The sequence below is a fragment of the Phodopus roborovskii genome, unplaced genomic scaffold, assembly GCF_943737965.1.
Source record: "Phodopus roborovskii unplaced genomic scaffold, PHOROB, whole genome shotgun sequence".
Taxonomy (NCBI): domain Eukaryota; kingdom Metazoa; phylum Chordata; class Mammalia; order Rodentia; family Cricetidae; genus Phodopus; species Phodopus roborovskii.
The window spans coordinates 28,563-52,430 of NW_026125955.1; the positions used below are offsets into that span (position 1 = coordinate 28,563).

At 39.3% G+C, this 23,868-nt stretch overlaps 1 protein-coding gene across 5 annotated transcripts in view; it reads left to right on the forward strand.

The window, feature by feature from the left end:
* Ogt (O-linked N-acetylglucosamine (GlcNAc) transferase) overlaps window positions 1–23,447 on the forward strand; it is a 40,329-nt gene extending 16,882 nt beyond the window's left edge. For 4 of the 5 annotated variants that reach the window (XM_051179148.1, XM_051179151.1, XM_051179147.1 and 1 more), the window contains 17 exons: window positions 2,857–2,936; window positions 4,390–4,585; window positions 4,831–4,971; window positions 5,480–5,580; window positions 6,187–6,340; window positions 6,424–6,525; window positions 6,870–7,049; window positions 8,411–8,569; window positions 8,674–8,763; window positions 12,875–13,000; window positions 13,672–13,842; window positions 13,959–14,075; window positions 14,171–14,341; window positions 15,533–15,685; window positions 19,322–19,574; window positions 19,864–19,987; window positions 21,192–23,447. In XM_051179148.1, the coding sequence (XP_051035105.1) occupies window positions 2,857–2,936; window positions 4,390–4,585; window positions 4,831–4,971; window positions 5,480–5,580; window positions 6,187–6,340; window positions 6,424–6,525; window positions 6,870–7,049; window positions 8,411–8,569; window positions 8,674–8,763; window positions 12,875–13,000; window positions 13,672–13,842; window positions 13,959–14,075; window positions 14,171–14,341; window positions 15,533–15,685; window positions 19,322–19,574; window positions 19,864–19,987; window positions 21,192–21,366 (2,493 nt within the window). In that variant the 3' untranslated portion in view covers window positions 21,367–23,447. Of the gene's footprint in view, window positions 1–2,856; window positions 2,937–4,389; window positions 4,586–4,830; window positions 4,972–5,479; window positions 5,581–6,186; window positions 6,341–6,423; window positions 6,526–6,869; window positions 7,050–8,410; window positions 8,570–8,673; window positions 8,764–12,874; window positions 13,001–13,671; window positions 13,843–13,958; window positions 14,076–14,170; window positions 14,342–15,532; window positions 15,686–17,912; window positions 18,063–19,321; window positions 19,575–19,863; window positions 19,988–21,191 lie in introns of those variants that run through there. The other variant, XR_007834156.1, reaches the window with a different exon arrangement.
* The last annotated feature ends 421 nt before the right edge of the window (window positions 23,448–23,868 follow it).

Below are 23,868 nucleotides of genomic sequence, written 5' to 3' on the forward strand. Positions count from 1 at the left end.
TGGTTTTCAATATTTTTAGCCATGAGTTGTCTCTTTACTTGGATAATGATTTTCTTTGCTGTGCATAGTTTTATATTAGATTTGTCTTTTTTGTTAGTTTTCTATGCTTTATTTTAAATAGAAGCAAAACAGATAATGTGTGGGATCACACTTAGATGTGGAATCTAAAAAAGTCAGTATCAGGCTGGGGAGGTAGGGGTAGGATCCTTAGAACTCAGTGGCCAGCCAGCCTAGTCAAATTGGTACACTCCAGGCTCACTGAGAGACTCAGACTCAAAAATAGAGTGGAGAATAACTGAGGAAGGCACATAGCGCCAATCTTTGGCATCCATAGTCTGACTGGAACATACATGTATGTGCACATTCGTGAACACGTGTACACATCACATACATTAGTTTCACAGAAACAGTAAGGTGGTTAGTAGATTCTAGTGTGGATAGGGTTGAAGGTAGGAGTAGGAAAATATTGGTTAAAGACGATAAATTTGTAATTGTCTGTGCATTAGTGACCCACTTACTACACTGGATGGTGACCACATTTATATTTCAAAATTTGCTAAAAGAAGCTAGACATGTGTTTGCTAGAAGCCCAGGAGGTCAAAGTGAACTTGGAGGACACAGTGAGAACTTGTTTCACTTGTTAAGTAGACTGAAAAGAAAAAGCAAAATGAAAAAAAAATCTGGATATGCTGACACAGGCTCATATAGTTCTAGCACTCAGGAGCTTAAACCAGGAGAGATTTCAAGGCTGGCCTGGGCTGTATAGAAAGACTACCTTAAATAACAGAGAACAACACAATTTAAAAGAGGGCTGATGAGTGGGTAAAAAGTGCTTGCTCTGTGACCGAGACACCTGAGTTCAGTCCTCAGAATCCCAGGTGGAAAGACAGAACTGACCCCACTGGTCCTCAGACTTCCACATATGCATGCGCCATGGATGAGCTCCACCACACATGAACAACAGCAATAATAAATGAAATATTTTTAATTAAAAAAGAAACCTTCACATGTATTTGATAAAGGCATTATTTAACTTGGACTGGCCTGGAACTTGATCCTTTCACCTTTACCTCCTCAGTGCTGGTGATTATAGGCAAATGCTACCAAGCCCAGTAAGAGGATTTTTTTAAGGCAGGAAGTGGTGGCACATGCCCTTAGTTCTAGCAAAAGCAGGAGAATCTCTGTGGGTTCCAGGACAAGCCTGTTCTACATAGAAAATTCCAAGCTGACTCTCAAAACAAAACCCTCAAATAACAGTTAAAAAAAAAAAAAAAAGAAAAAAACTTCTTTAAAAGGAAACAAAAAAGGAAGTTGGTAAGGTGATGAATATATTGAAACAGTGTCTTTCTATATTGCCCTGGTTATGTTGGAGCTCATTATGTAGATCAGGTTGTCCTAGAACTCAGAACTGTACTTCTGGGCCACACCTGGCTTTGATTGATCTTTTGACAGCGTATACATAGATCAAACCATACTGTGTCCCACAGATAACATATACACTTTTTGTTTATCTTTCCATTTTTGGTTAGGTAAAGCTTGTTTGTGTGGTTTATGCCTATAAATGTTAGCACATGGGAGGCTGAGGAAGGAGGATCACTATGAGTTCTGGGCTACACTGGATTACATAGTGAATTTCAGGATAGCAGCAGAATTAGACCTTATCTCAAAGCAAAAGTTCAAAAACATTTTTGGGATAGATATCTATGACTGTAGATAGTCTAAACTAAATGTGTTATATCTTTATCTGGTAAGAGACTTGTTGGTTATCTCGGTGAGGAAGAAGTGTTTCTAGGCATCTTAAAAATACTTGGAATTGCTGGGCATTGATGGCACACTCCTTTAACCCCAGTATTTGGGAGGTAGAGGCAGGCAGATTTCTGTGAGTTCAAGGCCAGCCTGGTCTACAGAGCGAGTTCCAGGACAGGCTCCATAGCAATACAGAGAAACCCAGTCTTGAACCCCCCCCCAAATAAAAACCCTTGAAATTATTTATTATCTTTCAGTGTTTTGGTTAACTTTACATTTACTACTGTTCTAGAGGATATCTTTCTAGGGCCTTAGGTATACTAGGCTACACCCTAGCACCAGAATATCATTTGCTTATTTGGATAGTGTCTCATATAGCCCCAGGCTGCCTTCAAACTCACTGTGTAGCTGAGGATGATTGGAACTCTGCATCCTCCTACTCCACCTCCCAACTGCTTGGGTTATAGGCTTCTGCCATGACTGATTTAATGTTACAGCTCTAATTAGGTATCTTACTAAGGACTTAATGGGTTGTGTTTATATAAGAAGTACACACTTGTTTCTGCCATTGTCTTTTAGAGTCCTTAAACTGAATGAATAAAATAGGGCCAATCATTAGAAATATTCAACTTGTATGGTGGTTTATTCCTTTAATCCCAGCACTAGGGAGGCAGAGGCAGGTAGATCTCTGAGTTTGAGGTCAGCCTGGCCAGAGCATAGTGAAACCCCATCTCAAAGAATAGGTAAAAGGAAGGAAAGAAGTACTTTGCTCAGTTAATTAACTTGGATCCAGTTTGCTCATGAGGTTTTTTTTTTTTTTTTTTTTTTTTTTTTTCCTTGTGATGCAGGGAATGACACCTAGGTATGAGTATGTGGGCAAGTGCTTTGTCACTGAGGTACATGCCCACCCCTTCTCCATTATTTTTGACATTAACGGGGCTTGTAGATGAGAGGGAACTAAATAAGAAATGTTTTTAAAAGCAAAATGAGATTTATTCTAGAAAATGTAATTGGGTATCTAAAATGACTTCAGAATAAAAGTTGAATGAGAAGTTAATGTGAAAACAATCCTATATCTTTCTAAGTAACTAACTGTCTTGTAATTTTTAGGCTGTCACCCTTGACCCAAATTTTCTGGATGCTTATATCAATTTAGGAAATGTCTTGAAAGAGGCACGCATTTTTGACAGGTGAGAATGTTCTGTTTGATCAATTTTCTTTTCTTTGCAGAGTTTGGACTAGAATGTGACAATCACTTCTTGAAGTACATTTTTCTAGAGTGTAGTTTTCCCTCCTGATGTCTGCTTTCTTACATTTGCCTTACAGATGTTGTTGGCTGACTTTTACTTGTTGGTTTTCCTGAATGCTTTTATCCTTCCACTTAGTTCGGTTGGGATTTCTTTTATTGTAAAACTGTTAGAATTGAATACCTTTTGGACTTAATTTGTTCTTTTGATCTGATTCTGAAAGCTAAGTAAAATTTGACTTTTTACTTTATTTGTATAAGAAACTGCTTTTTAAATTGTGTGTGTGTGTATATATGTGAAAGGGTCTGTATGCACATGTGTGTGTGGGTGGACAGCACATGAGAGTTCAGAAGAGGACATTGGTTAGTAAGCCTCAGTGATCCCTCCTGTCCCAGCTCCCTCCTTAGTGCTGAGGTGATGTGTATGTGCATGGCCATATCTTGCTTGTTAGATGGATATAGGGATCCAAACTCAGGTATTTGTAATTACATCCTGAATACTTTAACCACGGATCAGCTTACCAGTCCCATGGTATTTTCATGATTTTATTTTACGTCTATGGGTGTTTTGCCTGCATGTATATTTGTGAACTATGTGTGAAAGCCAGAAGAGGGCATCAAATCCTCTAGAACTGGAGTTACATATGGCTGTGTGCTGCCATGTGGGTTCTAGGATTCAAACCAGGGTCCTTTGGAAGAGCAACCAGTGGTGCTCTTATCTTCTGAACTACCTCTCCAGCCTTGACTTTTTTTTAATTTGTCAAAGGAAAACCTACTTGAGTGTGAATGAGTGCACAATTATTCCTGTCACTTGCGCGTCTGAAGCAGAAGATTGCTGTGAGTTCAAGACCAGGCTAGGCTAAAATTCCAGCACTTGAGAGGCCAGCAGGGAGAAGGGACATTCAAACCTTGTCTCAAAAACAAAGCAAAACAAAACAAAACCACATACTCCAAAGTAAAAATGCAAGGCTGAGGATAGTGTTTAGTGGTAGAGCCCTTGTTTAGCATGCATGAGGTCCTGCCTAGGTTCAGTTCTTAGCACTATAGAAAATACATTTTGTAAAGGTGAGGTTTTGATACACAATGAAATATGTCATAAGTTAGTTTTCATTATTAAAATTAATTAACATTTTGGTACAGTGTATTGAGTTAATTGTAGTAAAATACCCATTAAAGTTAGTTTTGGGCAGGTGAGATGGTTCAGCAGGTAAAAGTGCCTAGCATGCAATCCTAATGATCTGAGTTTTGTTTCTGGAATGTGTACCATGATCTATGCCAACCTGTACACATGTCATAAACATTTATAGTAATGATATATTAATATTTGTTGCATTTTGTGTGTGTATATAGATATGCATATGTATATGTATATATGTTTATTTTTGTTTTTCTCACAGAGCTGTGGCAGCTTATCTTCGTGCCTTAAGTTTGAGCCCAAATCACGCGGTGGTGCATGGCAACCTGGCTTGTGTCTACTATGAGCAAGGTCTAATTGACTTGGCCATCGATACCTACAGGCGAGCTATAGAACTGCAGCCACATTTCCCTGATGCTTACTGCAACCTAGCAAATGCTCTCAAAGAGAAGGGCAGCGTAAGGATTTTAGTCTATTTTCATTCCTTTGTTATGTGGTAGAAAAGTCTTCATTTGTACATGTTAAACATTGAGAAGGTACATTGATTTTCTTTGGAGTTTTTGGTTGATGGAAAGGAGAATACTGAAAAAGTATCCATTTTGTGGTGTATTACTAGCCATTAGGCTCAATGATGCAGTTACTTACTGGAAAGAACACAGTGGTTTCAATCTGATTCTTCTGAATGATTTGTTTTATTTTCCAGGTTGCTGAAGCAGAAGATTGTTATAATACAGCTCTTCGTCTGTGTCCTACCCATGCAGACTCTTTGAATAACCTCGCCAATATCAAACGGGAACAGGGCAATATTGAAGAGGCGGTCCGCCTATATCGCAAAGCATTAGAAGTATGTTGAATGCTGTATATAGCTGGGTGTCTAGCCAGTGTGACAGTAGAGAGAAAGCAATTAAGTTTGTCTGCCATTCACTTCTTAAAGAGGATCATTCATTATATTATGTAAGACCCTGTGACATGCAAGACATCCCTACATTGAGTTCATTATTTTATGCATAGATGAGATCTGTACAAAGCCAATGACCAGTAAGCTGAGTAAAGCTATTAAAATGAAGGATAAGGTCAGTGTCTAGTGGTTGGTAGGTATGGTAGGAGTTTAGAAAAGAGGCTGCATTACTCAGTGTGAATAACAGGAAGAGAAGCCTACCTTATGTTTGAAATGGAGATAGGTATAAAATGGAGAAAGCAGTAGACTTTAAGCTTCTAGACCAGAAGAATGAATAAACTTGGAAAAGGGGGAGAGAAGTTAAGGTAAATTGTGAAGTTCTCAGAGTTGTGGGAGGTAATAATCGGGAGATTCTTTCTGCTACTTAATGTCAGCTGTGCTTGTGACTCCATAGGTCTTCCCAGAGTTTGCTGCTGCACATTCCAATTTAGCAAGTGTACTGCAACAACAGGGCAAGCTGCAGGAGGCACTGATGCATTATAAGGAAGCCATAAGGTAGAAAGTTCATAGCTTCTCTTTTCTATTTTTCTTTTTGAGCTTATAATATAATTGCACCATTTCCCCTTTCCTGCAAAAACCTCCTGTGAACCCCTTGCTTTCAGATTTATGGCCTCTTCTTACATTGTTGTGACATGCATAAAAGTATGTGTTTTTATATGCATGTATGTTTCTAAATATAATTTACTTAGTATGTATGTTACTCAGATGTATATTTTCAGGGCTGACTAATTGTTGTAAGATAAACAGTTAGTGTGCTCTTCCCTATAGATGACTTTTTGTTCCACTCAGCATTCCTTAGATGCCTGTATTTCTTGGTGGTGTAGGGTTGAGGTCTCATGGGCTTTTCCCTATCCACTTCAGCAACTCCTCCCCTCTCCCCCCCCCCCATTTATTCATTCATTTATTTATTCATTCATTCATTTTTTGAGTCAGGGTTTCTCTGTAGCTTTGGACCCTGGTCTAGAACTCAACAGATCAAACTGCCTCTGCCTCGCTAATACTGGGCTTAAAGGTGTATGCCACCATGCCCAGCCTTCCCAAATGCTTTAATCACATTAAAGATTTTACAGGAGATAATCAAAGCCTTGTCTTCTCCTTCAGAATCAGTCCTACATTTGCTGATGCTTACTCTAATATGGGAAACACTCTAAAGGAGATGCAGGATGTTCAGGGAGCCTTGCAGTGTTATACTCGTGCCATTCAGATTAATCCTGCCTTTGCAGATGCACACAGCAATCTGGCTTCCATTCACAAGGTACTACTACTTAGTCTAACATGGACACCTTAGCACTGAAGTGTCATTGTAGGAAACTCCTTATAAGCTTGCTTTCCTTCCAGGATTCAGGGAATATCCCAGAAGCAATAGCTTCTTACCGCACAGCTCTGAAACTTAAGCCTGACTTTCCTGATGCCTATTGTAACTTGGCTCATTGCCTTCAGGTAAAGAATAAGAGTCCACTGGTTTTCTTTCTGTATTGTTATCACTTAGTTTTTATGTGCCATAATACCCAAGCCTGGCTGGAGATGGTTGTTTTTTAACAAGTGGAGGGCAGAGGGCAGCTTTCAGGAGTCATTTCTCTCCTAACATGTGGGTCCCAGGCATTGAACTCCAGTTGTCAGGCTTGAAAGGCAAGTGTACCAGCCCCAAGTCCATGTTTTGTTTTTGTTTGTTTGTTTTTTTTTTTTTAAAAAGGAGGTTATCTAATACTATCTTAAGGAGTCAAAGACTTAGAAATAAATCCTTGTAGGTTTTCTGGGTAATAATTTCCTTTTGCTTCCTCTAGATTGTCTGTGATTGGACAGACTATGATGAGCGAATGAAGAAATTGGTTAGTATTGTAGCTGAGCAGCTAGAGAAGAATAGGCTGCCTTCGGTGCATCCTCATCATAGTATGCTGTACCCTCTTTCTCATGGCTTCAGAAAGGCTATTGCAGAGAGGCATGGGAACCTCTGCTTGGATAAGGTGACTCTTGCTTTTTTTCCAGTATAAATTAAAATGCAAATGAATAAAAACATTGTACAAATCAAATGTACGATATAGCTTTACCAACTGGCCATGGTAACATCACCCAAGCCAAGAAGTTTTCGTAGCCATTCTCACTGTCTTGTCCCTTCACTCCAAAGGAATGGAGGCTTGAGCCGGGTGGCAGCAGCAGACATCTATAGTCCCAGCCATCAGAAGGCAGAGGCAGGCTGTTTCTCTTGAGTTTTGAGGCCAGCCTGGTCTACAGAGCAAGTTCCAGGACAGCCTCCAAAGCAATGCAGAGAAATCCTGTCTCGAAAAACAAAAAATTAAAATAAAAACAGAGGTGAAAATCACAGCTAGGCATGGTGATGCAAACCTATAAAGCCAGTACTTCTGTAATTTCAACACTTAGAGGATTTTGAATTGAGGCCAGCCTTGGCTACATAGCAGTCTCTTACCTTAAAAACAAAAGCAAGCAAAATTCTCCACCTAATAAGAATGTCTAGAAAAGCACACTAAGACAACAACAGCAAAAGCCCCACTGGTGTTTAATAGTATATGGTACTATATACTCAACTTTGAGAATTAGAACATGAGTGGATAGAGTCTGGGATCCTTTCTAAAATTAAAAAAAAAAAAAAACGAGTAGCTTAAAATTCATTTCTCTTTTCTAATTTTTTACACATACACAAAAAATGCTTCTATACAGAATTTTCTAAAATAACCATACTCAATCCACATTTCTTCACCCAGAAGTCTGTTCAGGCTATTTCATGGGTCTCAGAACAGGTCAAGTATGAAGCAACCATCATACAACTGCTGATCTTCCTTGGGGCCATCAAAATTGGCCACATACATGAATTAAATGAAGTTTGTTATCCACAAAGTTTTTTCCTAATTAGGGGTTTATATGATGTTAGATTTCTAATTAATGTTTTTAAAGACAGGTCTTATGTATAGCAGGTTGGCCTTAAATTCTCTTTTAGCTGAGGATTACCTGGAATCTCTGATCTTTATGCTTCTCTCAGTTGCAGGGAACACAGGGGTGTACCAACATGTTCATTTGTTTTTTGTTGTTTGTTTTATTTCACTATGTCACACTGGCTGTCCTGTAACTCAGTGTGTAGACCAGGCTGACTGCCTACTCAGAGATCCATGCCTGTCTTGTTTGGGATCAAAGATGGGCACCATCATGCCTGCTTTTTATGTAGTTCCGGAGATAGAACCCTTAAATGACTTTATACATTATAGACAAAGCACACTACTAATTGAATTATACCACTGGTCCTTGTTACCACTTTTTTAAATATAAAAATTTACACATGACTTGACTAATGAACATTGTATTCTGTTCGTAGATTAATGTCCTTCATAAACCACCATATGAACATCCAAAAGATTTGAAACTCAGTGATGGACGATTGCGTGTGGGGTATGTGAGTTCTGACTTTGGAAATCACCCTACTTCTCACCTTATGCAGTCTATCCCAGGCATGCATAATCCTGATAAATTTGAGGTAAGACTAGTTTTTGGTGGCTATACTCTGCCATTGGTATTAAGCCCACTGTCTTGAGAAGTTTGGAGCCAAGGTTATTAAGGACAACCTAATCTGCCTTTCAGGTATTCTGCTATGCCCTGAGCCCAGATGATGGTACCAACTTCCGAGTGAAGGTGATGGCCGAAGCCAATCATTTCATTGATCTTTCTCAGGTAGGCAAAACACTGTCCCTTTTTCTAAGATCTTAAGATTTCATACTGAGTTAAGTATATGTGTTTGGTATGGTATGTGGGTATGTGCATGCCTGAGGACAAGTGCCCAAGGAGGCCAGAAGAGGGTGTCAGATCTCCCAGACTTGGAGTTACAGAGGGTGTTACATGGGTGCTAGGAACAAATGCAAGGCAAGTCCTCTGCAAGCACAGCAAGTGCCTTTATCTCTGCAATTTTTAAATTTTGGATAAATTTGAAAAGCTATTGATACAGAGTGGTTTTTTTTGTATGAAGAATTGAATGTAAGGCCTCATGTTTCTACATTGTAGTTTTTGATGGGTATTAAACAGGAGGAACCACTGTATATGGGCAGTTTGCCCTTATTTCCATGGTCATTCACATTTATATTTAGCATGACAAGTTGCACATAAAATAGAAATGTGGTATAACTATTAGATATCTAACTTTCCTGGGCATTGAGCCTGCACTCAACAAGATGCTTTTTTTGTCTGTTTTTTTTTTTTTTTTTTTTTTTGAGACAGGGTTTCTCTGTAGCTTTGGAACCTGTCCTGGTGTCCTGGAACTTGCTCTGTAGCCAAGGCTGGTCTTGAACTCAGAGATCCATCTATCTCTGCCTCCTGAGTACTTGAATTAAAGGCCTACACCACCAACGCCCAGCAAGACAAGATAATATTAGTATATATTGAACAAAGTCAAGAAGGTTAAATAGTGGTGTCAAGATGATTTCTTTCAAAAGGCAGCTTTGGCTAACCAGCCTAGGCTATGTGAGACCCCATGTCATTAAAAAAAAAAAAATAGCAGCACAAAAGTCCATCTCTTTCTGAGTTTTTTTTGTGAGTGTGTGCGAGCATGCAGTTTTGTTTTATTCTTTTACGGAGAGGGGTTGAAAGAAACAAATCCTCACTATGTATCTAAACCTATGTGGCCTGACATTTATAATGTAGACCAGGCTGGCCTTGAATTTGCAGTAATCTTACTGCTTCAGCCACCATGCCCTACTAGTTGTTTGCCTTTGTTTCTGTATTTAGGTCTATTTTTGTCCTCTGTAAGTTTTATGATGAATTAAAGCTGAAATCTATGGGAGAAGCCGTGCGGTGGTGGCATACGCCTTTTATCCCAGCACTCAGGAGACAAAGGCAGGCTGATCTCTGTTGAGTTTGAGGCCAGCCTGACTGAGTGCCAGGATAGGCTCCAAAGCTACACAGAAACCCTGTCTCAAAGAAAAAGAGGAAAAAAAAAAAAAACCACCCTATGAGAGAATTAAATGTGAGCATGTAGTCTTTTTTTCTGTAGGTTCTGTTTGTCACATTGGTGACTAGTAATAAGTATATATTTAGACAGGAATATGAATAAATGTCTATATTTGCATGTTTGAACTAGGGAAATAGCTCATTTGGTACAGTGCTTGCCTATTATACACAAAACCCTGGGTTTGAGTCCTAGTGCTGCATAAACTGGGTGTTGTGGCTCATACCTATAATCTCAGCATTTTGGAGAGAAGAGACAGAAGAATCAGGCTTAAAAGTCATCCTTGGCTACTTAGAGTTCAAGGTCTCTTTGGTCTAGAGACCCTGCCTCAAAAGCAATTAAGGCCATGGTTGGTGTGGCTCCTAGCAGGTAGATTTCTGTGAGTTTGAGAGCAGCCTGGTATACTTAGCAGTTCCAGGCCAGCCAGAGCTACATAGGGAGACCCTGTTTCAAATACCAAATAAAAATAGATTATAAATAAAATAAATAATTGAAGTTTTCTTAGATGGATTTGGAGATTTCATTTTATTTAATAAAGTTTATGTACCAGTATTTTTTGTAGCATGGTTAACACTTTAAAATTATGCCTGGTCTTCTACTTTTGATTTTTGAGGCAGGGTCTCAAGTAGCCCAGGCTGCCTTCTTACCAAAAACAGTTTCATGTAATTCTGGTCATTGAATCCAGAGCTTTGTACATACTAGCTAGGCCAGCATTCTACCAACTGAGCTATATTTTTAGCTTTTTTAATTTTTTTTGAGGCAAAACTTCACCTGTGTAATTAGAAGTGCCTATAAATTCCCACTGTGTAGCCCAGGCTAGCTTTGAACGCAGTCTCCTTAGTGCTAGAGTTACAAAAGTGAGGCATCTTTGATGGCCATCTCCCTTCCGTTTATTTACTTAATTATTTATTCATTTATTTGTTTATTGGTAGGCTCACTATGTCCATGGTTGGCTTGTAACTGTGTAGATCATGCTGACCCCACACTTAAGATACCTGCTTGCCCCCACCTCCTGGAAGGCATGTACCACAATGGCTCCTCCCTTAAATTTTTTCATACTACAATGCTGCTGCCACCTCTTAAATTTTTTTTTCAATTTTGTTTTTTTAAGACGGGGTTTCTCTTGTTAACAGCCCTGTAGCTGTCCTGGAACTTATATGGGTCCTTCTGCCTCTGCCTCCCAAGTGCTGGCATTAAAGGCCACCATTACTTGCATTTTTATTTATTTATTTATTTGATAGATTTATCTGTCTTGAGTTGTTATGCTTGTGTACCATGCATGTGCATTATGTATGTGCTGGTGCTTTTGGAGGTCAGGGGTTGGATGCCCTGGAACTTGAGTTATATACAGATGGTTGTTAACTACCTTATGGGTGCTCAGTTCTACATGTAGTCCTTCAAGAGCAACAAGTGCCCTTGACTAACCATCCATCTCTTTAGTCCTGCACCCCTTTTTGTGACAGGATCTCACTAGGCAGTCAATCTACTCTAAAATTGCTAGGATTATAGGTACATGCCACCTTAGGATTTTTTTGTTTTTGTTTTTACATTTTTGGCATATGTATATGTGAATGTGGTATATTTGATAATTTGATAGTGTGTACTTGCATATAGGTGTACTTGCAGGTTCACATGTTGGTCAGGTCAGGATAGGACATTGGATTCCTTTTTTTTTTTTTTTAAAGAATGAGGCTTACTTAAAAAGGAAAAAAGAGTTATTGATTATGCAGTGTTCTGTGGGTGTGTATGTTTGCATGGCAGAATCGGGCACCAGATCTCACCATTATGGTTGTGAGAACATCATGTGGTTGCTGGAATTGAACTCAGAACCTATGGAAGAGCAGCCAGTGTTCTTAACCTCTGAACCGTCTCTCCAGCCTTTTTTTTTTTCCTGGGAGACAGAGCATGTTCTTAACATATCCCTGAATGTTCTATAGGTCAACTAAACTCACTGTAGACCATATTACTGGCCTCCAGTTTACAGAGATCTACCTGCCTCCCAAATTGTGGGATTAAAGGTTCGTGCAACCAGACCCAGCCAATTGTGGAGATCTTGCTCTTTCTTCACTCTTGGTCTTATTTTCTCAAGACTGGGTCTTTCAGCTGAACCTGGCTCATCTTCCTGCCTCCAACCCCCACAGATCTGAGGTTCCAGGTTCATATGTATGGTCATGTCTAGCTTTTTATGCTGGAATCCAACTTTAGGTCCTTTTGTTTGCATAGCAAGCACTCTTATCACTTTGAGTCATTCTAGTCCTCTATACCATACCATACTATTTCCCATTGAGATCTTGTGTGATTGATTGATCGATCAATTGATTGATTGATTGATTGATCGAGACAGTTTAAGTATCGCTCTGTTGGTTGCAAACTCATGATTTTACCTCAGACTTCTGAATGTTTGGCTTCAAGGTTTGTAACATTGTGCTTGGCCTCTTGTTCATCTTTGAAGGCCCATTTCAAATACCAGCTCCTTTCTGTAACCCTGTTGCCAAGCCATCAAATCAAGAAGGAAATTTTTTCTTTATTTCCTATTTCTGTAATGCTTTGAAGCTATTATGTCATGCTAAACCCTATGTTGCTTGCCTCTATTAATTTAGTTCATTGACATGGTACTCATCTATTTTTTTTTGCCCATTTGAGATAGGGTCTCAGGTAGCTAAGGCTGGTGTGTAACTCCTGATCTTCCTGCTTCCACCTCCCAAGTGCTGGGATTACAAGAGTGAGCCACTGTACCCAACTTGCCCATCTCTTTTGCATCTCGTCTCTGAATTCTGTTTAATGTCAGAAATCAAATTTAATTAATTTTAAGATTTTACATAGTTCTTATTGTCTATTCCCTAGATTCCCTGCAATGGAAAAGCAGCTGACCGAATCCACCAGGATGGAATTCACATCCTTGTAAATATGAATGGGTACACCAAGGGTGCTCGAAATGAGCTCTTTGCTCTCAGACCAGCTCCTATTCAGGTAAGAGAGTAATCATTCACAAAGTTTATTGGACTAAAAAGAAAGTGGCTTTTGGTTTTCCTCTATCTGGCTAACTGCCCTTGAAATTAACAAGATAGACATTCTTGATTTTTTAAAGAGTGTTCTTGGAATGCACAAGGATAGGAGGATAGATTTTTATTTTTGGCAGGGGTGGGAGTAGGGGGGTGGAGGTGGGGGTTGGGGATGGGGATAAACCCAGTGCCTACATGTAAAATGTCAACGGAGACAGACATTTCATGGTTTCTTATAAATAATTCCTTTGTCTAATATATTTGAAGAATACCCAATCACTTATAAGGTTAGCCTGAAAGGCTGCTGGATTACTCTTGGCTAAAGAAGTCCACCTTCTGCATTTGTTTATTTACATATATGATTTGGTAGCCTTTTGATGATGGTCCACTTTTGAAAAAGTTTTGGAGCCTGGTGTTGGTGGCTCATGCCTTTAATCCCAGTACTCAGGAGGCAGAGGCAGGGCTCTCATAATAACAAAACAAAAAAAGTAAGTAAATAAAATAAAACCAATTTTGGGAACTGATTGCTACATGAAAGACTCCAGTAATTTGGTGGGTTTCCAGGTGGATGAAAGTTCCTTAGTTTTCGATTCGGTTGTTTTTTTTTTTTTTCCCCCCCCTCCTTTTTTCTTTTTTTAGGCGATGTGGCTAGGATATCCTGGGACTAGTGGTGCACTGTTTATGGATTATATCATCACTGATCAGGAAACTTCCCCAGCTGAAGTTGCAGAGCAGTATTCTGAGAAACTGGCTTATATGCCCCATACTTTTTTCATTGGTGATCATGCTAACATGTTCCCTCACCTGAAGGTAGGCAGAAGACAACACTATGGGGGAATTCAGAGAACTGTGTTTGTTTATTTTTCCCTTTTTGTTATTGTTCAAAATGATCCTCAAAGGCATATCTGAAACTTTTCTCCTTTTAGAAAAAAGCAGTCATTGATTTTAAATCCAATGGGCACATTTATGACAATCGGATAGTTCTGAATGGCATCGATCTCAAAGCATTTCTTGATAGTCTACCAGATGTGAAAATTGTCAAGGTCAGAACCAAATCAGCATTTGTTATTGACATGAACTAAATCTGAGTTGTTTTCTTATAATACATATTTGTCTCATTGTTTTTTTTTTTTTCTAGATGAAATGTCCTGATGGAGGTGACAATGCAGACAGCAGTAACACAGCTCTTAATATGCCTGTCATTCCCATGAACACGATTGCAGAAGCAGTTATTGAAATGATTAACAGAGGACAGATCCAGATAACAATTAATGGATTCAGTATTAGCAATGGACTGGCAACTACACAGGTACCACCAGACACGCTCCATTTCCTTTATGCCTTATAACCAACCACTCCATTTTACAGAGAGGAAATGAGGTCGTTGTAAACTGGCTCTCTTGTACCTGTGCCTGGTCTTAAAAATCCCCTGGCTCTCTGTGAGTTGAAGGCCAGCCTGGTCTACAGAGCAAGTTCCAGAACAGGCTCTAGAGCTACATAGAGAAACCCTGTCACCAAAAACAAAAACAAAAACGAAAAGTAACCTGACTTTAGCCATGAGGTTCCTTAGTGAGTTAATACCTTGTTTTTGCCTGTCCCCTGTCTTTACTCTCTTATCTCTAGGGACCAGACAGTTTTTTTGCTTCTGTAAACTCACCCATTTCCTGGCTAAATCCTGCACAGCCTTTCAGTTGAGATAGTTCTTAGGGGTTCTTGTAGTAATCTCTAGTCTCTCTTTCCATATTTATTGGTATTTGTCTCCTGTGCTTCTGTAGTATTGAGGGTACATTGTTATATTCAGTGCACTGCAGTGTAATGCTTGTATTTGTATCCTTCAGCAAATGGAATTACTTTAGAGCTTATGTTTTAACCACAGGCCAGCCTCAAAGCCATAAGAAATCTGCCTGCCTACAAATTTGAGACCAGCCTAGTCTAATAGCAAGTTCCAGGCCAGCCAAACCTACATAGTGAGACCCTGTATTAAATAACAACAAAAAACCAAAACAAAAGCCAGGCATAGTGGCATATCGCTGTAATCCTGACACTTGGAAGGCCTGACTATTGACTGTTTGAGGCCAGCCTGATTTACATAGTGTGAGATCATCCTAGACTCACTCCCCCCCTTTGTGTGTGTGTGTGTGTGTGTGTGTGTGTGTGTGTGTATAAAACTCAGTGGCCTTGTGCATTGTAGATAAACATTATTATATGGATATACGCCAACCCCCATCCCTTGGTCTGATTCTTTAGGGAAGGCTTCTGTGGGGTGGGGCTCTCATAGTTCAGGCTAGCCTCAGACCTTGATCTCTGATCCTAACTCCCCCATCTCCTGAGTGCTAGATTTATAGACAAATACCATTATGCCTGGTTTTATGCAGTACTTGAATCAAACCAGGGCTTCTCGAATGTTCGGCAAGCCCTTGACCAACTGAATTACATCTGCAATCCCCTTTGGCCTGTGTTAATTCTAAATTTAATCATTATGTTCTTTTCATCATTCTAGATCAATAATAAGGCTGCAACTGGAGAGGAAGTTCCCCGAACCATTATTGTAACCACCCGTTCCCAGTATGGGCTACCAGAAGATGCTATTGTGTACTGTAACTTTAATCAGTTATATAAAATTGACCCTTCTACCCTGCAGATGTGGGCAAATGTGAGTATGTGTAAATTTGTTATTAATACCTATTGATGAGTAAATATTCTGTATATGGACTATCTTGGCTGAAGCTTCCTGTTTTTTAAATTTATGGACTATTGTGCTCATTTCTTGTCTCCAAGAATTGTGAAATTTTCAGTTGTTTTAAAGTATTTTTATTTTTTGAGGTTATAATATAATTACTGTCATTACCCCTAGTCTTCCACACTCCCCCATGTCCACTCCATTTTCTCTCTTTAAAAATTCATGGTTTCCTATTCCTCAGTAGTTGTTGTTGTTACATTTTGTTTGTTTTTTTTATGTTTTTGTTTTTCAAGACAGGGTTTCTCTGTATAATTTTGGATCCTGTCCTGGAACTCACTCTGTTGACCAGACCAGGCCTCGAACTTACAGGGATCCACCTGTCTCTGCCTGCCAAGCGCTGGGATTAAAGGCATGCACCACTACCTTGTGCTTCTTTTTCTTTAGTAGTAGTGATAGTAATTGGTAGTGGTGGTATGTGTATTCCTAAATCCATAAATATAACCCACTCAGTCTGTATAATGTTACTTGTATTATTGTTTTTGAGACGATGTCTCAATGTATCCCAGGCTGGCCTTATTACATAGATAGTAGAGAATAAAATATTGAACTTCTATTCATTCTGCCTCTATTTTCCGAGTGTGGGGATTACAGGGGTTTGCCACCACATCTGGTTATATGGTGCTGGGAATTAATCCAGGGCTCCCTTCATGCTAGCTCTGTACCAATGATCTATATATCACCAGTCTTTTGATACATTTTTTTTTGTTTTGTTTTGTTTTTTGTTTTTTTCTTTTCCTTTTCAAGACAGGGTTTCTTTGTGTAGCTTTGGAGCTTGTTCTGGAACTTGCTCTGTAAACCATGCTGCCCTTGAACTCAAAGAGATCTGCCTGTCTCTGCCTTCTGTTTGCTGAGATTAAAGGCATGTGCCACCACTGCCTGGCTTATTTTCATTTTTTTAAGGCAGCCCCTGTATAGCCCTGCATGTCCTAGAACTCACTGTGTAGACCTGGTTGGCTTCAAACTTACATCACTTGCCTGTCTTCTGAGTTTTGTGAGTAAAGGTATGCACCACCAAACTGGTTTCAGTCCTGTGACTTTTAAATTTTATGTTATAAAGCATTTATTTATTCAAAGTGTTCTGTCCAAATCAGACATCAACAAACATTTTCTTCTTAAAGAGTTAGACAGTAAATGAAACTTTCAATTTTGTGCTTAATAATCTAGTCACCTCTCACTATTCATCCTATGTATCATAAAAACACTTTAGATATTGTATAAACAAACCCATGGCCTTGCACATTAAATTTTATTCCTAAAAACTGGCTGTATGCCATACTTGGCTCACAGGCCGTAGTTTGCCAAACCCTGGTCTAAACTGATAGCGAAACTTGCTGTGTAGCTGCTCATGTTTAACACTGTTGAAATTCTATAGAGTTAAGCCAGAAAGAGTTGGTCGATGTCTCTACTCAGTCGGCCTGTGAATCTGGTTTGCAGAAGTACAACACTGAGTATATGGAGCTAACTGAAATGGTGTATTTTACCTTAAGATTGTTAGAAAGAAATCATCCCTTGCTTGATTTCCCCACCCCACCCCCCAAATATCTATTCAATTTGACTGAAAGGGAAGGGTAATATCATGGTTTAATATGGATCAGGAGAAACGAATAGGCTGAATAGATGTTTATTCAGGGAGAAATAACTTACAATATAGACAGATGAATACCAGCAGGTTCCTGGTCCCAAGGATGCCTCCGGATGCTCTTCTGTCCCTGTGCTGCAAGCAAGAGAGTGCTCCAGGGCCCCCTCCCCAAACCTAGTTTCCCCAGGTAACTTCTACCCTTGTCCCCACCCCCCCAATGGGCGTGGTCAGTGCCACAGATGCAGACAAAGTGAATATCTCACTACAGGGTAATGTAGAAAGAGAGGAAGTGAATGAGCAAACCTCTATTATCCCCAAATCTTCACTTTTGCCAAAACTCTGAAAGCAAAGCCTACCTAACAGTAGGCTAGTTTTAGTTTTTTTTTTTTTAATTCTGTATATGAATATTCTTGCATCTCAATATAGAGATAAATGTGCTTAAAAAGTAAAAACAAAAGGAGTTTCTTCCAAGAGTGTTAGATAAATGTGTGTACATTGTACAACGTTTAAAAATGTGAAATAGTCTGAATTTGGAAATTTGTCTATTCTCACATTTTTCAGAGAAGGAAGTGTGAAGTTCTGTGATATGTTGAATAAATGCACTTCTGAATCAGGAGTAGGTAAACTGGTCTGGAGGCCAAATCAACTGCTTGGCTCGTTGCTTGGTTCTTTTTGGTGCTGGGGTGGAACCCAGGTCCTTGCACATGCTAGGCAAGTACTCTACCGTTGAGCTACATCCACAGCCTCTCATTGCTTATTTTTATAAATTAAACTTGACACATGGCCACACACATGTATTTATATACTTACTATTTATGGCTGCTTCCAAGCTACAAAATAGGCAGTTATGAAAGAGTCCATGTGACTAAAAAGCTAGTACTACTTTCTTTCTGGTCCTTTATAGAGGTTTGCAGCCTTCTGATCTAGATTAGGCAAGTTGGGCAAACATGAGTCACTGTTCCTTATGTGGTGTGGTGGGGGATTTAAAATTTGAAGTACTGGATGTGCTGGTAAAATGTGCTGGTACTTCAAGCTACTCTAGAGGCTTAGATAGGAGAGTTGCTTGAGTCCATGAATTTGTAGCCAGCCTGGAAAACTTAGTGAGACCCTGTCCCTTAAAAACAAAAACAGGGGGAGAGGGTTACACAGCTTCATTCCTCCCTTAGGAACTGTTGGCAGTAATGGTTACTGGGAGGAGGGAAGAGTCATTTCTGTAGTAGTAAGTTGCTCATGCTCCAGTAATTCACCCTCCACCCATTTTTATGCAAGCATTCCCCATTTAACTTCAGTGGATTATAAACAAACAAACAAACAAAATATCAGTAAACATGAAGGTAGGAGGGGGTTCAGCAAAAATGGGAGGGGTGAGTAATGGAGGGTGAAATGACTCCTTCCCATAAATAGTGTGGAAATATTAGAAGACTTTTTAAAAACAAACACAAAAGACACCCAAATTCCCAGCTTTGACAAAGACCACTGCCCATATTAGTTCCTACCAGATACAGTTGCCTCAGATTATACCAGTTAGTTTTGTCTTCTGGATCTTTTCTCTGTTCTCAGACTGTCTGGGGACAGCTAAGAGAAAGGGAGTAACTCAGATGATTGAATTTATCCCTTTGAAGGAAGGATCTAGGTCCCGAGCAGGCTCCTTCATTTGTTTGAGCCAGGATCTTCTTGAATTTAGGAACTTCCTGCTTCAATTCTGCTGGGATTATAGGTGTGTGCCACAATGCCTAGATTAGGTGGTGTTGGGGATCAATGACAGGACTTTGTGAGTGCTAGTCAAACTATCCCAGCTGAGCTACATCACCACATCTCAAGTATGCTTCTCAATCAATGTAAACAATAACGTGAAATAGAATAATTTTGGGCAAGGGCAGATGTACTATTAATCTTCTCATTTTCCTTTCCTTTTCTTTTTTTTCTTTTTTCTTTTCTTTTTTCTTTTTTTTTTCTTTTTTTTTTTTAAGATTCTGAAACGTGTACCTAATAGCGTGCTTTGGCTGTTGCGTTTTCCAGCAGTAGGAGAACCCAATATTCAACAATATGCACAAAATATGGGCCTTCCCCAGAACCGTATAATTTTTTCACCAGTGGCTCCTAAAGAGGAGCATGTCAGGAGAGGTCAGCTGGCTGATGTCTGCCTGGACACTCCCTTATGTAATGGGCACACTACAGGGATGGATGTTCTCTGGGCAGGGACCCCCATGGTGACTATGCCAGGTAAGTGGCTGATACATCATTGCATCCTTTATTCATTAATTTTTCGTTTGGGTCAAGAGGAGTACTTGAAGCTGAAATGGTTTATACTAGAAGTAATTGAGGCAAGATGATAAAAAATGGGTCTTATTCAAGCCTGAATACTTGCCACCATCCTCGAAAATGGGTCTTATTCAAGCCTGGATACTTGGCACCATCCTCCTGTACTGTGTAGATACTTAAATGCAATTAACAGCGATGACTGTGTGACTTAACAGTGCTAAGATGTGCAATTACTATCTTTACCTTCTAGGAGAGACTCTTGCCTCTCGAGTTGCAGCTTCTCAGCTCACTTGCCTAGGATGTCTTGAGCTCATTGCTAAAAGCAGACAAGAATATGAAGACATAGCTGTGAAACTGGGAACTGATCTTGAATAGTAAGTAAACTGCTAGGAACAAACTATATGTGAAAATGTGGCTAAAATAAAGCCATAAGTAATATAAAAGAGATGAATTAAGTTGTATGCTCTTTTGGGAGGGGACATCTAAACTCTCAAGTAATTACTAAACTTTAATAAAGAACTTTCAAAAGTGTCAGATGTAATATTCTACATTTTCACAGTAGGATTTTAAAAAACACCACCAACAAAAAAGCATAAAAATACTTAGTTGCCTCAAAATGAGTGGGGATTAGAGAGATTTTGCTAAGGTACATGGAGCTCCACTCATTCAGTGAAATGGTGTTTCTAATTTCTCTTATGTTTAATGCATTAACCCCCATCCCACCCCACCCCCACCCCACCCCCGCAATTGTTGGCACATAACATTTCATCCTAGCTCTTGGGAGGCAGAGGCAGGTGACCTCTGAGTTGAAGACAAGCCGTTGTCCTCTGGCCTTTACATGCACACACAAATACATGCATACATACCTAAATACACACATAGTCCATGGGATCTTTTTTGTTTTGTTTTGTTATGTGAAAGGAAGCATTTATATTAACATGAATACAGTTTGTTTGAGCCTGACCAGTGGACAGCCAACTTTCAATATATTTCTGATTTCAAAATCAACTTGGAGAGGAAAGCGTTTATTTGGCTTACGTATCCATATCACAGTTCATTGTGAAGGGATGCCAAGGCAAGAACCTGGAATCAAGAATTGAAGCACAGAAATGGAGGACCACTGCTTGGTGGCTTGCTCCCCACGACTTGCTCAGCCTGCTTGCTAGGGGTGGCATTGACCATATTGGCCTAGGTCCTAATCAAGAAAATGCCCTACATACATGCCCAAAGACCAATCTGGTGGATGGAATTTCTTATTTGAGGTTCCCAAATGTTTGTGTTAAATTGACAGGCCAATCAGAAAAATTATTTATTATTATTTGTTATTTTTCGAGACAGGTTTTCTCTGTATAATAGTCCTGGCTGTCTTGGAACTTGCTCTGTAGATCAGGTTGGCCTCAAACACATTGAGATCTGCCTGCCTCTGTCTCCTGAGTGCTGGAATTAGAGGTGTGTGTCACTATTGCCCTTCTAAGAATTATTATTTTTTATTTTTATGCCAGAAAAATGACTATAAGGTCTAGTTCTGAGTTTTTGTTATGATTTGTAAAATTGGTTCTCTTTGTTTTTATTACCTAGCCTGAAGAAAATTCGTGGCAAAGTCTGGAAACAGAGAATATCTAGCCCTCTGTTCAACACCAAACAATACACAATGGAATTAGAGCGGCTCTATCTGCAGATGTGGGAGCATTATGCAGCTGGCAACAAACCTGACCACATGATTAAGCCTGTTGAAGTCACTGAGTCAGCCTGAATAAAGACTGCGCACAGGAGAATTATCCCTATACCTGAGCCTCGACCTTCTGGGGGAAAGGGAACTAGATAACATACTTTGTGCTTATCTGTACAGTACCGTGTTACAGATGGGTGATCTATAATGATAATAGAATAGCACAGCCAGACTTGCTTCCTGCATGATAGGGAGAGACAAGAGATAAGAAATTGCTGTTTTGCAAGGAATCTCTGTAGAGTTTTGCAGCAAGCAGATGGTGCAGAGGTCTGGAATGTTTGGTGTCCCTTGGTCTTACATGGGATACTTAATTAATGTGTGTGGAGGGAGATAGAGATTGACCAGCTATTTTGTGATTTCATGGATTGATCAAGTCTTCTGATCCTTTTTTTTCTTTATATTTTGGGTATTGGAGCTTTTAAAAATGTTTGCTTTCAGGTATTTTTACTCATGTGAAGTGATTTTGATTCTTCTGAGACAAGGTTTTAAACTAAAATGTTGCTTCCTGTTTTAGTGTCTGAACTGTGACAGGGTGACAGGGACCTTGCTGGTGTAGTCTTTTTTATAGGTTTTATAAACCACTTGAGCCTATATCAGTCGTTTTAGTGTCTGACCTAATGCTTGATGCTGTTAGTGCTTTGTTGATTTAGATGGTGATTCAAGGTTTTTCAGTCTCTTTCCTACTTCTTTTCTCTCACCTCCCTTTAAATTCTCCTGTGACTGCTAACAAAACCAAGTCTTGTTTCAAACATCCCAGAGTGTTTCTCTTAAACACACCATCTGGTGCCAAATGAAAATTCTTAGGAGTGAATATTAATCATGAAGGGCACAGTTGTGGTACTGTTGTTGATAATATTGTAGATTTTTTTTTGTCTAATTTTTACCTATTTCACCAGTGTTTAAGCCCTTGACTGCCCCTCCTATGCTGCTTCCAAAAGTGATAGTGTGTGATAAGATTTTTACCTTCCTTTCTAAAGTTTGTTTTTTTTTTTAAAGTGAGTCCTGTTCTTCCTATTTCTTTCAGCAGAAATGAAATCCCAGGTAAGTATAAGTATTCAAATATTTGATTAGTAAGTTGCAGTTATCTCCAGTACATTAAATAATGTTCACTTACAGATTTAGAGGTAAAAGTCCTGCAGGACCATCTCTACACAAGCAGTTATTTTTTAGACTGTGTTAATGTATATCTTCTGGACTTAATCTCTAAGTCTGTGGATTCAGCCGTGGTAATAGTGAATTTGCATCACTACTTGGTTTAGAGTACAAGTTAGACGTTATTTTCCCTCCTGGAGCTTGAATTCTTGGTGGTTATAAAAAAATGCATTTCAATGAAGGGTAGAGGGCTTGAGGCTTAAACAAACAAGCCAACATATGACTTTGTACTGCTCTACTTACTGCACTTAGAGTCTCCAGTTACAGCTCAGTTTTGTCTGTTTGTAGTGCTCTAGATTCTTTCCAAAGCACCTAGGCAGTGCACCTATTCTGTAGTTGCAGCTCTTGCCTGAATGTACCTTAGCTGACAAGTTATTGATAATTAAGAACTTGAATTTGTGATTCTTACTGCTAGTTAAAACCTAAGCAAGAAGTCTTATGTGTGATTCTGAAGCAGAATTACATTGTAATGAACTGTGTACCTTTAGTAATGTAAATCAAGGAACACCAGTTAAGGGATTTCTTAATTTATTTTTTAACTGAATAAATATCAGTTAAAGGTTGCCAGCATGGTTACAGGTAAACTGATTTTCAAAATTTACTGAACTACTAAATGTGGGCTTGGATAATAGACTTCCAGTGCCGCTAAGGCTGTGATCTGTGGCCATTTTACATAGCACATCATTCCTCCTATAGGGATGAACTTTTTCCTGGCACGAAAAGTAGCCACTCTGGTTGAAGCTTTGCTTATTGTAACAGGCTTTTATTTCCAGGTAACATGTCTGTGGAAGACTTAATTCAGATAGTTATAGATATTACTGGAAACTAATTTGTGTTTTTTTTTTTCTATTATACTCTGCTTTATTGAAAAAGTAAAGCATTTAAATTGTGCTCCAGAAATTCAGATGTTGTCTTGCGATCTTTAAACAATAAATGGATGATTTCCCCTTAAAGTGGCTTGATGTATTTTGTTTCATTGTGTTGAGTATTACTAATGAAATCTATGCTTGAATAGCTCAAAACAGCATGACGAGGGAATGTTTACCTATTTTAGGCGTGATGTTAGGAATTAACTTTGTTTTCTCAGTCCAGTCTGATGGGAGGATAGGAGATAGTAACTAGTCCTTTAAGGGGACAGCAGAGCCCCAAATACCCACATATGCTTTTGTGGGTCTTTTTTTGCCCGGGGGGGGTGTTGAGACAGAATTTCTCTGTGGGACAGTTATTTACAGACAGCACTCTTCCCTCCTGTGGACAGTTTTGGCTTCCAGTTTTTTCAGAGACAAAGGGAAACATTTGGGGCTGGAGAGATGACTCAGCAGTTGAGAATTTTGGGTGCAATTTCAGAGGCCCTGGGTTTGATTCCCAGCATCT